The sequence below is a fragment of the Taurulus bubalis genome (assembly GCF_910589615.1).
Source record: "Taurulus bubalis genome assembly, chromosome: 15".
NCBI lineage: Eukaryota > Metazoa > Chordata > Actinopteri > Perciformes > Cottidae > Taurulus > Taurulus bubalis.
In genome coordinates this window covers 1,401,535-1,413,282 of record NC_136603.1, presented here as the reverse complement: position 1 = coordinate 1,413,282, position 11,748 = coordinate 1,401,535, and the positions used below count along the sequence as shown (strand labels likewise).

The following is an 11,748-nucleotide window of genomic DNA, read 5'->3' as shown; positions in this document are numbered from 1 at the left end:
TTGCTAATACTGTCTGCACACTTCAGTCCTCTGAATATTTGTGCTTTCATTGGTGGCATTAACTTACATTGAAGCTCACATGATGGACTAATTCCAGCCTGCGTTCCTGTTTGGTGGTGCGGACACGTGATCCAAACCCACTACGGACGACCACCATGTTATGAGCTAAGAGGGTTTTGTCTTTTCACATATTTCTGTGAGATCAGGCTCTTTCTTTCTGTCCTGTTTCACCACCGTGTTTCTCTAAAGACTGTCTGCTCTGCCAACATCAATAAAAAGACCTGAAGTCAACCGGTTCCTCCCTGAGCTCTGGCAATGCCCCGTGGATGTTTGATCACATTCATCTTCCACGCAAGGAAGTTACCCTTCATTTTGGGAGGCGGATCATGAATACATTAATATTATTAGAGTGATCACAAACTGCAGACAGGAACGTACTGAACCCTAAAAAGTCAAGTTTTAACCTAATATTGAATGATGGACATTGTGTAAAGATCTTTGACCCCACAATGCAATTCATACAAGGACACACTCACCAACCTGCTGTCAGTTCATCAAAGTTCAAGTTCAATCGTCACTCAAAATACATGGGCTGTGGGACCATAGTGTCCAGCTGGTGGATCCCAAACACATCTTTTTGGGAGAGATATTCTGTAATATCAGCTCCTCTGATGAGAACATATTTCCTGTTCTGTTGGTTGTTTAATAATCAGAAATGTGGACTTTGAGAATTCTTTTAGTGAGTCCTATACAGGCCGTTCCACATATCAACATTTAGAAAACATCAAGGCTCTTTTTTTCTTTTCCTTTTTTTCACCACCGTGTTTCTCTCTGTCTGCAGTTTGTGATCGCTCTAATAATATTAATGTATTCATGATCCGCCTCCCAAAATGAAGGGTAACTTCCTTGCGTGGAAGATGAATGTGATCAAACATCCACGGGGCATTGCCAGAGCTCAGGGAGGAACCGGTTGACTTCAGGTCTTTTTATTGATTTTGGCACTTTATCCATAACTGTGTTTGATCATCATGAAGTTACATGTATTCAGAGCATGAGCTATGAGTATTTAACTGTGGAAGATCAGACTGACATCCAGACGGAGAGTGAACGAGGAACGAGAGAGACACAACTGAGGTGAGTCTCCTTTCTCTCTGGCTAACATTTTTTATTTTATTGCAACATATCGTAATACAACTAATATAATATCTTACAAAAGTTATTCCTCAAATTATATTTATTTTCCTATGAAACATTACATTTTACACTCATTATATTATACAGTCTTTACACAAATAGCTTTATTCTTTATGGGAAACGACGTACTTGGGTCGGTTTAAGAAAGGATTGTGGTTCAGGTAAGAGTGACTACAGAAGTGACGTTATGGAAGTATTAAAGTAAGTGACAGATAACTGAACATTGGGACTTGGTCTCCTGGACAAGCGCTTTACCACAATCCTACTGTATTTTTGCAAGTTGTTCAAACAAAGAAGAGTCAGTGAACCCTGAACCATGCGTCCTGCTGAGGGAATAGCCATCCTTCTTCTGGTGGGGATGATGTTCATGTCGGACTCTGCGGCCGGTAAGAACCAAAGAGTCAGATCATAATGTTCAACTCGGACAACAGGACAAAAAAAAAAAGTTTTTCTTTTTGTTTGTTTGTTGTTGTTTTAGCACCGACGACAACTCTTGATGAATTCTGTAAGAATCTTCCAAAATGTGAAGGGATCGCTGGCGAAGGCTGGTTCCGCTTGGGAGAAGGCCGCTGTCTGAAAGCGTTCCACACAACGTATTTAAACTTTGAGGATGCAGAGGTGATGAGCACCAACACACACGTCACACTAGACAGTAAATGTGACCTAATTCTCGACAGACAGACATGAGATTATGAGACAAATGGTACAGACATTCAAAAGGCCACCACCTCTTTTACAAAGGAACAAGACAGACTTCAGAGACCTTTTGTTGTGGTCTTGAGTCTCTTTGGTCCATTTCTGGTGGATAGCCCATTCTTGTAGATTGAGTCTGTTTCTAGTCGCCTCAATTTATTTTGTGTAGCCCAAAATCACAAATTTGCCTCAGAGGGCTTTACAATCTGCACACAAACAACATACTCTGTCCTGGTACCTCACATCGGAACAAGAAATGTTGTGTCTTTGTTTTGCATTTGTGTCGATTTGTGTCTATTTTTCATCATCATTGTAGTTGCTTTGTATTTTTGTTCTTGTTTTGTGTCTCCTTGTAGTGGTTTTGTGTCTCTTTGTGGTCACTTTGTGTTTCTTTGGAGTCATTTTGTCTCTTCGTATTTCCTTTGTGTTTTTTTCCTGCCATTTTGTGGTTGTTTTGCCCCTTTTCATAGTCAATGTGAGTGTCTAGATTTTCTTTTTGAGTCTCTTTGTAGTGCTTATGTTTCTTCCTGGTCATGTATTAGCATCTTCCTGGTTTATACGTCTCTGTGTGTCTTTCAGTTGGTGAAGGCCAGGGGTCCGTAAGCCTCGGCCCTGTAGGCCCGTCCAGTAATCCGTCCATGCAGATAGTCATGTTGAAGTGTCACTGAAGAATAATCATTCACATTTCTGTTGATTTCAGAAAGCTTGTACCCAGCACATATCACACAACAACTTCACGGCCCACCTGGTGTCAATCCACAGCAAGGCGGAGCTTGATCAGGTGGTTTGTGCCATGCACAAAGTCACCCCCGGAAGGCCTCCTTACTGGATCGGACTCCACTTGACATTCGTAAGCCGTTAATGTGTCCATTCAGTCATAAAGTAGCGTGTCGTGTTTTTACACATCAAAGCCTGTTTTCAGGTGCGCTGAAATCTACTGCATATATGTTGATGGGAGGATGAAGCCTGTAGATTCTCCAGAGGGAGCATCTGTGTGTGAAGTCGTGAAGTCGGACAAATGTCCTCAAGTGATGTCACTTGAGTCAGTGTCGGTTGGGTCTGAAAGCTAAAATAAGGTCATAGGAATGACACATCTGTAGAGTATTGTTTTAAAATGGATCAGTGGAGGGTTGGATGAAATGGACACCCCTATGAAGGCCAAACTAATCTTTCAACTCTTTGTTTTTTGCAGTACGTTGAAAATAACCTGATTTATGACTGGACTGATGGCACTCAACACATGTTCGACAATTTTGCTTACAATCAGCCAAACTTCTTTAACGAGGAGGAGAAATGTATTGAGACCAACTACTACTGTAAGTTACAAATGTCATTTGAAAAATGTATGTAGTAGTTACGAGATGATGTGTGCATGCATGGACATTTGACCAACATTTGTTGAAAGTACCTTGTGGGGGCGGTAAAGGCTCAAGTTATTGGGATTCATGAATGTTCATGAATATAGTGAATGTAATGTTCATGAATATAGTGAATGTAATGTTCATGAATATAGTGAATGTAATGTTCATGAATATAGTGAATGTAATGTTCATGAATATAGTGAATTGGGCAGTGGGCAGTGTTTAGCATGCCGCATATGAATATATGTGAATGCATACAAATGTCACAAATGAAATGACAAAAAATGACACAAATGACTATATGAACATCTGTTCATTGAACTTTAACAAAATTGCAAAGTGCAAATGTAAAACAAATCATGTTTGTGTCATTTAGTCCAGTGCTTCTTTAATGTGTCTTGTCCATATATTGAAGCAATAATGATAACAAATACAAAATTCTAAATAATAAATACTTTATATAGCCACATATTAAAATAAGAAAATGAAGACACTTTTCAGTCCTCCTCATATATTAAAGCAATAATGATAACAAATACAATATTCTAAATAATAAATAGTACATTCTTAATATGGCCACATATTAAGAATAAGTTTTATTTTATTAAGAATAAAATAAAATATTTTATTAAGAATTAAGAACGTAAGCGCCTGCTCTGCATGTCTTGCACTCAGCATCACGGCCGAGGTGAAAACATGTTTGTTTTTTTAGTTCGTCCGTGAACTTACATTTATGTTTGCATGGCTGCAGACGTCATGTGCTGCTGTAAACAATGCAACTAGTGGAGGGGGCAAGGTGCTCAGGGTTGCCAGGTTGGAAATGGTGAAGTATCGTACCAAAGGCTCAAAATGGTCGTATTTGGAGGATAATTATCGTGCATCTGGCAACACTGAGATCGGTCGACCAATGACAGTTCTCTCTCCAGTCAGCGTCATGCTTGATTACATGCAAATGATAGATTTCATTAAAGGTGCTTTTTGAGAATGATATGTGAGGAAATGTTTTGAATAATGCCCACATATATAGATGAATATCATTTAGTACATTGTTACACTCGTAAGAACTCATTTACGTTTCATCTGTTCCGTAACTCTTGTTTGGGAAGGAGGAAAACAAAATACATGTTATAATTTCCTTCTTTATTCCCCACCAAATGAACCAAACCTCAGCTAAATAGATGGATAGGAACTGTCCTCACTGCAGCAGCATGTATACAGACACCTCTCCACTGATACTCAATTTAAATGTTCCTGTTTTCCAGCCTGGGGGCGATGGAACGACGTGAACTGCGCCTTCACTCGGCCCTATGTGTGCGCAGTGAAAGTGTGATGAACCGTGGTGGTCATAAGGAGCTGAACATAACATAGGCATCTACTGCAGATTGAGTTCTTTGTCTGTTTCACTGTAGCCACTGCAAGCACAAGTATTGACATCTACTGCAATAAATGTTCATCATCAGCAAACATGTTGATGACTCTTGTTTCATTTGGGTTTGTATGATAGCTGTAGAGGTTCCCTCCATACGAAGCACAACGCTTTGCAATACCACTGTCAAGACAGCATGAAGCCGAGAGAGCAGAGGGAATCAAACACCGGCGCACCAGCACAAAACAAGGAAAACAGACGGAGGATATAGTTATAGGGGATATACACATGTTTACTGAATAACACCACTTTAGTTACTAAATGAGACGGTGTAGATGCAATGTCATGTTTTTGCTGCTCTTCTTTAGCAAGACATATCGATACATACTGTATCTGCTCTGCCAGCGTCAGCACATCTTAACATGTGGACCATGCAAACATGAGTCCTGCATGGACCAACAGGACAACAGGATGTCTGATACTGAGACAGCTGCTGCACGAACCACCGGCTCACAGTGCAGGCCTTGATAGTTTGCTCCAAAACAACTTCACTTCATCAGCTGACCTACGTAAGAATATACTCACAAGAATGAAAAAGTCCATTATATTCCTCACTTTTGATCATTCTCTTAATCAGCATGAACACAACATGTTTCCATTCGAACACTTCAATTCACATTGATTCAAGTTCCCTCATCGTTCCACGCCAGAGATCTGCACACAAGATTTCAAATAGTCTCAAACCTTTTTCTCATGTGGGCGGAGCCTCGGTCCAGATGGAAGACCTGTGTCTTCACACCTGTTTGGCCACTTTACGCAACAACAGCCACCTTGTGATGAGGGCAGATGGTTAGTGCAGCAGCTGCAGTGGTGAAGGCTGTTCAGGACAAAAAGACACAAACTGGTAGATTGTTCATCTATTGCTGCTCTGCAGGGCTCCTGACGATCTACACCAGTGGTTCTCAAATGAGGGTTCTTGAAGGCACCCAGGAGGGTGAGATTTTTTAATTAGCATAAATTCAAAAATTCTTTAAAAATAGTTGTTTAATATATAGTTAATTATATAAGTGTAAATTCATAAACTGAATTGTATATATTCTATATTAAATCATGTCATTGTTTTTTCAACCATAAAGGCTTAGCGCTGGTTAGGGGGTCTTCGCTGAATAACAACTTGTTGTGACTCCATCTGTACTTTTAAAGAATAAAGACAGTTGAAATCACTTTCCAGTAAACCAGATCGCTCCATCAGACACAAACTAATAACAAGTTCTATCTGTGCAAAAAATAACTAATATTTGGCAAAAAATCGCTAATTGTGGCTGAAATTAACCTGTTTTTCACTGAACATCTTTGAACAATAAAGTGCAACCTGTAAAAAACTAAACAAAACAAGTTCAAATATTTGAGTGTTTTACAATTTTTTTTTTAAACCACAATAACGTGCAACGTGTGCAAAACCAAACATAATCAAGTCAAAAGTCAAAGTCAGTTTAATTGTCACTTCCTCCATTTGTGCAAACATACAAAAAACCTGAAATTATGTTTCTCTACTGTCTGACATGAAGTGAATAGTGCAAAACAGTTAACAAAGTAAAAAATAGACAACATATAACATATAAACAGCATATAAACATAGTGCAAAACAGTTAAAAAAGTAAAAAATAGACAACATACAACATATAAACAGCATATACACATAGTGCAAAACAGTTAAAAAAGTAAAAACAGTCAAAAAAAACATTTTATTGGCTGTGATTAATAATATCATAAAATGTATATTTAAGTAAGTTATCAAAAGTTCATAAAAATGAAATTTTATTGTATGTCATTCAAAATATCATAACATTCTTATTATAGTATTTCATCAACATTTTATGAAAAAAAAAATTCTTATCGGATGTCAATAATGTCGTTTATATTTAAGTAAGTTATCAAAAGATCATATTTTATGACGAATTCATAAAAAAGTAATTTCATAAAAAAACACTAACTTTTTAAATCCTCTCATTAATGTCAAAATATATATATATATATATATATATATATATATATATAAATATTTATAAATAAACATGTATATATATATATATATATATATATATATATATATATATATATATTTATATATATATATATATATATATATATATATATATATATATATATATATATATATATATATATATATGTTTCCATTGTTTCCTTCTAATTTCTGGAAAATTACATTTTGAAATACATAGAATGAATATGAACTACAAATAAGCAATATCTCAAATGAAGCTCCGGCTGAACGTTCCGCTTGTTTCCGCAGCATCACGGTTCTGCGAGGAGTTCTTCCTGCAGAACATGGACCGGCTGCTGGACCGGGACGACTTCCACCGCCTGCTGCTGGGCGGCCCGCAGGCCGAGGCCCGGGTCCAGAACCGCCGGTCCTCCTGGAGGTTCTGGAGGCGGCGCTGATCCAAAGACTGTCCGGCCTCCACGCCGCATGAGGAGACTAGAGACGAGATCGGGAGACGGTGCGACTTCGTTTGTGTCCTCGACCGCAAGAAGAAGAAGAAGAAGAAGAAGAAGAAGAAGAAGAAGAAGAAGAAGAAGAAGAAGAAGAAGAAGAAGAAGAAGAAGAAGAAGAAGAAGAAGAAGAAGAAGAAGAAGAAGAAGAAGAAGAAGAAGAAGAAGAAGAAGAAGAAGAAGAAGAAGAAGAAGAAGAAGAAGACGACTGCTGGAACGAGTTATTCCAAATGGATTCTATAGGAAAGGATGATTGTTGAGAGATTCCTGTTTCCTGTCGCTGCAAAATGAATGTTTCTCTATTTATTTTGACTGTATTTACTTCTGCTACCTTTACTTCTTCTACCTTTACTTCTGATAAATACTTCTACTACCTTTACTTCTACTACCTTTACTTCTGATAAATACTTCTACTACCTTTACTTCTACTACCTTTACTTCTTCTACCTTTACTTCTGATAAATACTTCTACTACCTTTACTTCTTCTACCTTTACTTCTGATAAATACTTCTACTACCTTTACTTCTACTACCTTTACTTCTGATAAATACTTCTACTACCTTTACTTCTACTACCTTTACTTCTTCTACCTTTACTTCTGATAAATACTTCTACTACCTTTACTTCTGATAAATACTTCTACTACCTTTACTTCTACCTTTACTTCTACCTTTACTTCTGATAAATACTTCTACTATCTTTACTTCTACAATCTTTACTTCTACTATCTTTACTTCTACTACCTTTACTTCTACTACCTTTACTTCTGCTATCTTTACTTCTACTATCTTTACTTCTACTATCTTTACTTCTACTACCTTTACTTCTACTACCTTTACTTCTGCTATCTTTACTTCTGCTACCTTTACTTCTACTACCTTTACTTCTACTATCTTTACTTCGACTACCTTTACTTCTACTATCTTTACTTCTGCTACCTTTACTTCTGCTATCTTTACTTCTACTATCTTTACTTCTACTATCTTTACTTCTACTATCTTTACTTCTGCTATCTTTACTTCGACTATCTTTACTTCTGCTATCTTTACTTCTACTATCTTTACTTCTGCTATCTTTACTTCTACTACCTTTACTTCTGCTATCTTTACTTCTACTACCTTTACTTCTACTACCTTTACTTCTACTATCTTTACTTCTACTACCTTTACTTCTACTATCTTTACTTCTACTATCTTTACTTCTACTATCTTTACTTCTGCTATCTTTACTTCTACTATCTTTACTTCTACTATCTTTACTTCTACTATCTTTACTTCTACTATCTTTACTTCTACTACCTTTACTTCTACTATCTTTACTTCTACTATCTTTACTTCTACTACCTTTACTTCTACTACCTTTACTTCTACTATCTTTACTTCTACTATCTTTACTTCTGCTATCTTTACTTCTACTATCTTTACTTCTGCTATCTTTACTTCTACTACCTTTACTTCTACTACCTTTACTTCTAGTATCTTTACTTCTACTATCTTTACTTCTACTACCTTTACTTCTACTACCTTTACTTCTACTACCTTTACTTCTACTACCTTTACTTCTAGTATCTTTACTTCTACTATCTTTACTTCTACTACCTTTACTTCTAGTATCTTTACTTCTACTATCTTTACTTCTACTACCTTTACTTCTACTACCTTTACTTCTACTACCTTTACTTCTACTATCTTTACTTCTACTATCTTTACTTCTACTACCTTTACTTCTACTACCTTTACTTCTACTATCTTTACTTCGACTATCTTTACTTCTGCTATCTCTACTTCTACTATCTTTACTTCTACTATCTTTACTTCTACTACCTTTACTTCTACTATCTTTACTTCTACTATCTTTACTTCTACTATCTTTACTTCTACTATCTTTACTTCTACTACCTTTACTTCTACTATCTTTACTTCTACTATCTTTACTTCTACTATCTTTACTTCTACTACCTTTACTTCTACTACCTTTACTTCTACTATCTTTACTTCTACTATCTTTACTTCTACTATCTTTACTTCTACTACCTTTACTTCTACTATCTTTACTTCTACTACCTTTACTTCTACTATCTTTACTTCTACTATCTTTACTTCTACTACCTTTACTTCTACTATCTTTACTTCTACTACCTTTACTTCTACTATCTTTACTTCTACTATCTTTACTTCTACTATCTTTACTTCTACTATCTTTACTTCTACTACCTTTACTTCTGCTATCTTTACTTCTACTACCTTTACTTCTACTATCTTTACTTTGACTACCTTTACTTCTACTATCTTTACTTCTACTACCTTTACTTCTGCTATCTTTACTTCTACTACCTTTACTTCTACTATCTTTACTTCTACTATCTTTACTTCTGCTATCTTTACTTCTACTACCTTTACTTCTGCTATCTTTACTTCTACTACCTTTACTTCTACTACCTTTACTTCTACTACCTTTACTTCTACTATCTTTACTTCTACTACCTTTACTTCTACTATCTTTACTTCTACTACCTGTACTTCTACTACCTTTACTTCTACTATCTTTACTTCTACTTCCTTTACTTCTACTATCTTTACTTCTACTATCTTTACTTCGACTACCTTTACTTCTACTATCTTTACTTCTACTACCTTTACTTCTGCTATCTTTACTTCTACTACCTTTACTTCTACTATCTTTACTTCTACTATCTTTACTTCTGCTATCTTTACTTCTACTACCTTTACTTCTGCTATCTTTACTTCTACTACCTTTACTTCTGCTACCTTTACTTCTACTACCTTTACTTCTACTACCTTTACTTCTACTATCTTTACTTCTGCTATCTTTACTTCTACTATCTTTACTTCTGCTATCTTTACTTCTACTACCTTTACTTCTGCTATCTTTACTTCTACTACCTTTACTTCTGCTACCTTTACTTCTACTACCTTTACTTCTGCTATCTTTACTTCTACTATCTTTACTTCTACTATCTTTACTTCTACTACCTTTACTTCTACTATCTTTACTTCTACTATCTTTACTTCTGCTATCTTTACTTCTACTACCTTTACTTCTGCTATCTTTACTTCTACTACCTTTACTTCTACTACCTTTACTTCTACTATCTTTACTTCTACTAGCTTTACTTCTACTATCTTTACTTCTACTAGCTTTACTTCTACTACCTTTACTTCTGCTATCTTTACTTCTACTACCTTTACTTCTACTACCTTTACTTCTGCTATCTTTACTTCTGCTACCTTTACTTCTGCTATCTTTACTTCTACTACCTTTACTTCTACTATCTTTACTTCTACTATCTTTACTTCGACTACCTTTACTTCTACTATCTTTACTTCTACTATTGGTGGAAAATGGTTGTTTCATTTGTCGATTATCATTTTTTTTTAATTAATTATTGCTGTGAAATTTGAATGTTTTCGAGGTTTAACTCATGTCAGGACGAGTATTTAAAAACCTTTAAATGATGTTAAAACAGCCGGTAACTTTTGGTGCAGTTCTTGTAAACAGGAAGTGGGTGTGGCTTCACGCATAACGGTTCCAAACAGAACGAAAACATTGTACAATCTTCCCAATCTCTACATGATGTTTTTGTCAACCTTAATTATTTTGTGATGGATTTTTTTGGATGTTATTAAAGCTGCAGCACATTATAATATTCATCCCAAAAGTTTTACTGCAGCAAAAATACAATTTTGTTTTTCAAAATTTTTTTTTTTGGATCATAATAAAATCCGGAATTAACTGACGACTTAAAAGTTTGGGGCATTAGTGTGTTCAAATAAATTTTTTTGCTTGTTTGTTTTTTAGTTCAAATGAATTAAAGGAACACTAAAGGCACAGAAACTTTGGTCCAAATGAGTAGCCCTCTCGATGTAAACGGTCACATGACAAAGAAATCACAGTGGATCATCTTCTCACTGCTTCCACATTCCACACATTCCAGTTGGATCCTCTCGTAAAACGTGTCCGTGTGTGTGTGAATAAACGCCCGGACACTGGGCTCCAAAGTCAAACAGATTTATTTCCTTTAGCACTGAAGTTGTTCACAGTAACATCGAGGGGATACATTGCCAGTGGGTTTTCCTGCTCATGGCGGCGCTCCGTGCTCAGAGTCCGTTCTGAGGGGCCCCGGACTCCCCCGGTAGAAAAGAGAGAGAGGGAAAGCGAACAATGAAAGGTATTGCTTTTAAGTTTTCTCTCCGACGACCCCCGAACGCATCGTCGCCGGAGAGCTCCCTCTTTGAGAGAATGAGTGAGGAGGATGCGTTGAAAAAAGGAGGAGGAGGGCGGCGAACGGAACCAAAATATAGATATTTAAAAAAAAAAAAAAAAGGCAAATTCAAACAAATGCACATAAACAACATAAATAAGTGTGGAGAGAAAAAAGGGAACAGGAGAACAATTCCAACGACGACATGCAAAGAAAAGACGAATGCTGAACATGCAAACAACCGTACGAGGTCAAAGCTAAGAGAAGGAATCCCCTTTTTTAAATAAGCGTGTCAGTCAACTGGGCTTATTTACAGAATGAGCGTTTGCTGGGTCTTCATACACACAGGAGGAGGAGGGGTTCCTCTCAGAGAGGCTACGTCTACATTCTTATATTA

At 36.4% G+C, this 11,748-nt stretch overlaps 1 protein-coding gene across 1 annotated transcript; it reads left to right on the top strand.

The window, feature by feature from the left end:
• The first annotated feature begins 1,001 nt into the window (after positions 1-1,001).
• On the top strand, positions 1,002-4,708 carry LOC306747325 (C-type lectin BML-1-like). The gene is made up of 6 exons (XM_079230366.1): positions 1,002-1,134; positions 1,475-1,580; positions 1,673-1,812; positions 2,588-2,737; positions 3,080-3,203; positions 4,511-4,708. The coding sequence occupies exons 2-6, from the start codon at positions 1,511-1,513 to the stop codon at positions 4,576-4,578; spliced, it is 552 nt and encodes a 183-aa protein (XP_079086492.1). The 5' UTR covers positions 1,002-1,134; positions 1,475-1,510; the 3' UTR covers positions 4,579-4,708.
• Positions 4,709-11,748: the final 7,040 nt, after the last annotated feature.

What these genes read in the sequence shown, in the direction of transcription:
- LOC306747325 (XM_079230366.1), top strand. Translation starts at nt 1,511, where the DNA reads ATGCGTCCTGCTGAGGGAATAGCCATCCTTCTTCTGGTGGGGATGATG. An exon ending in TAAACTTTGAGGATGCAGAG is followed by an intron (nt 1,813 to 2,587) that starts GTGATGAGCACC and finishes TGTTGATTTCAG; the next exon opens with AAAGCTTGTACCCAGCACAT. An exon ending in TCGGACTCCACTTGACATTC is followed by an intron (nt 2,738 to 3,079) that starts GTAAGCCGTTAA and finishes TGTTTTTTGCAG; the next exon opens with TACGTTGAAAATAACCTGAT.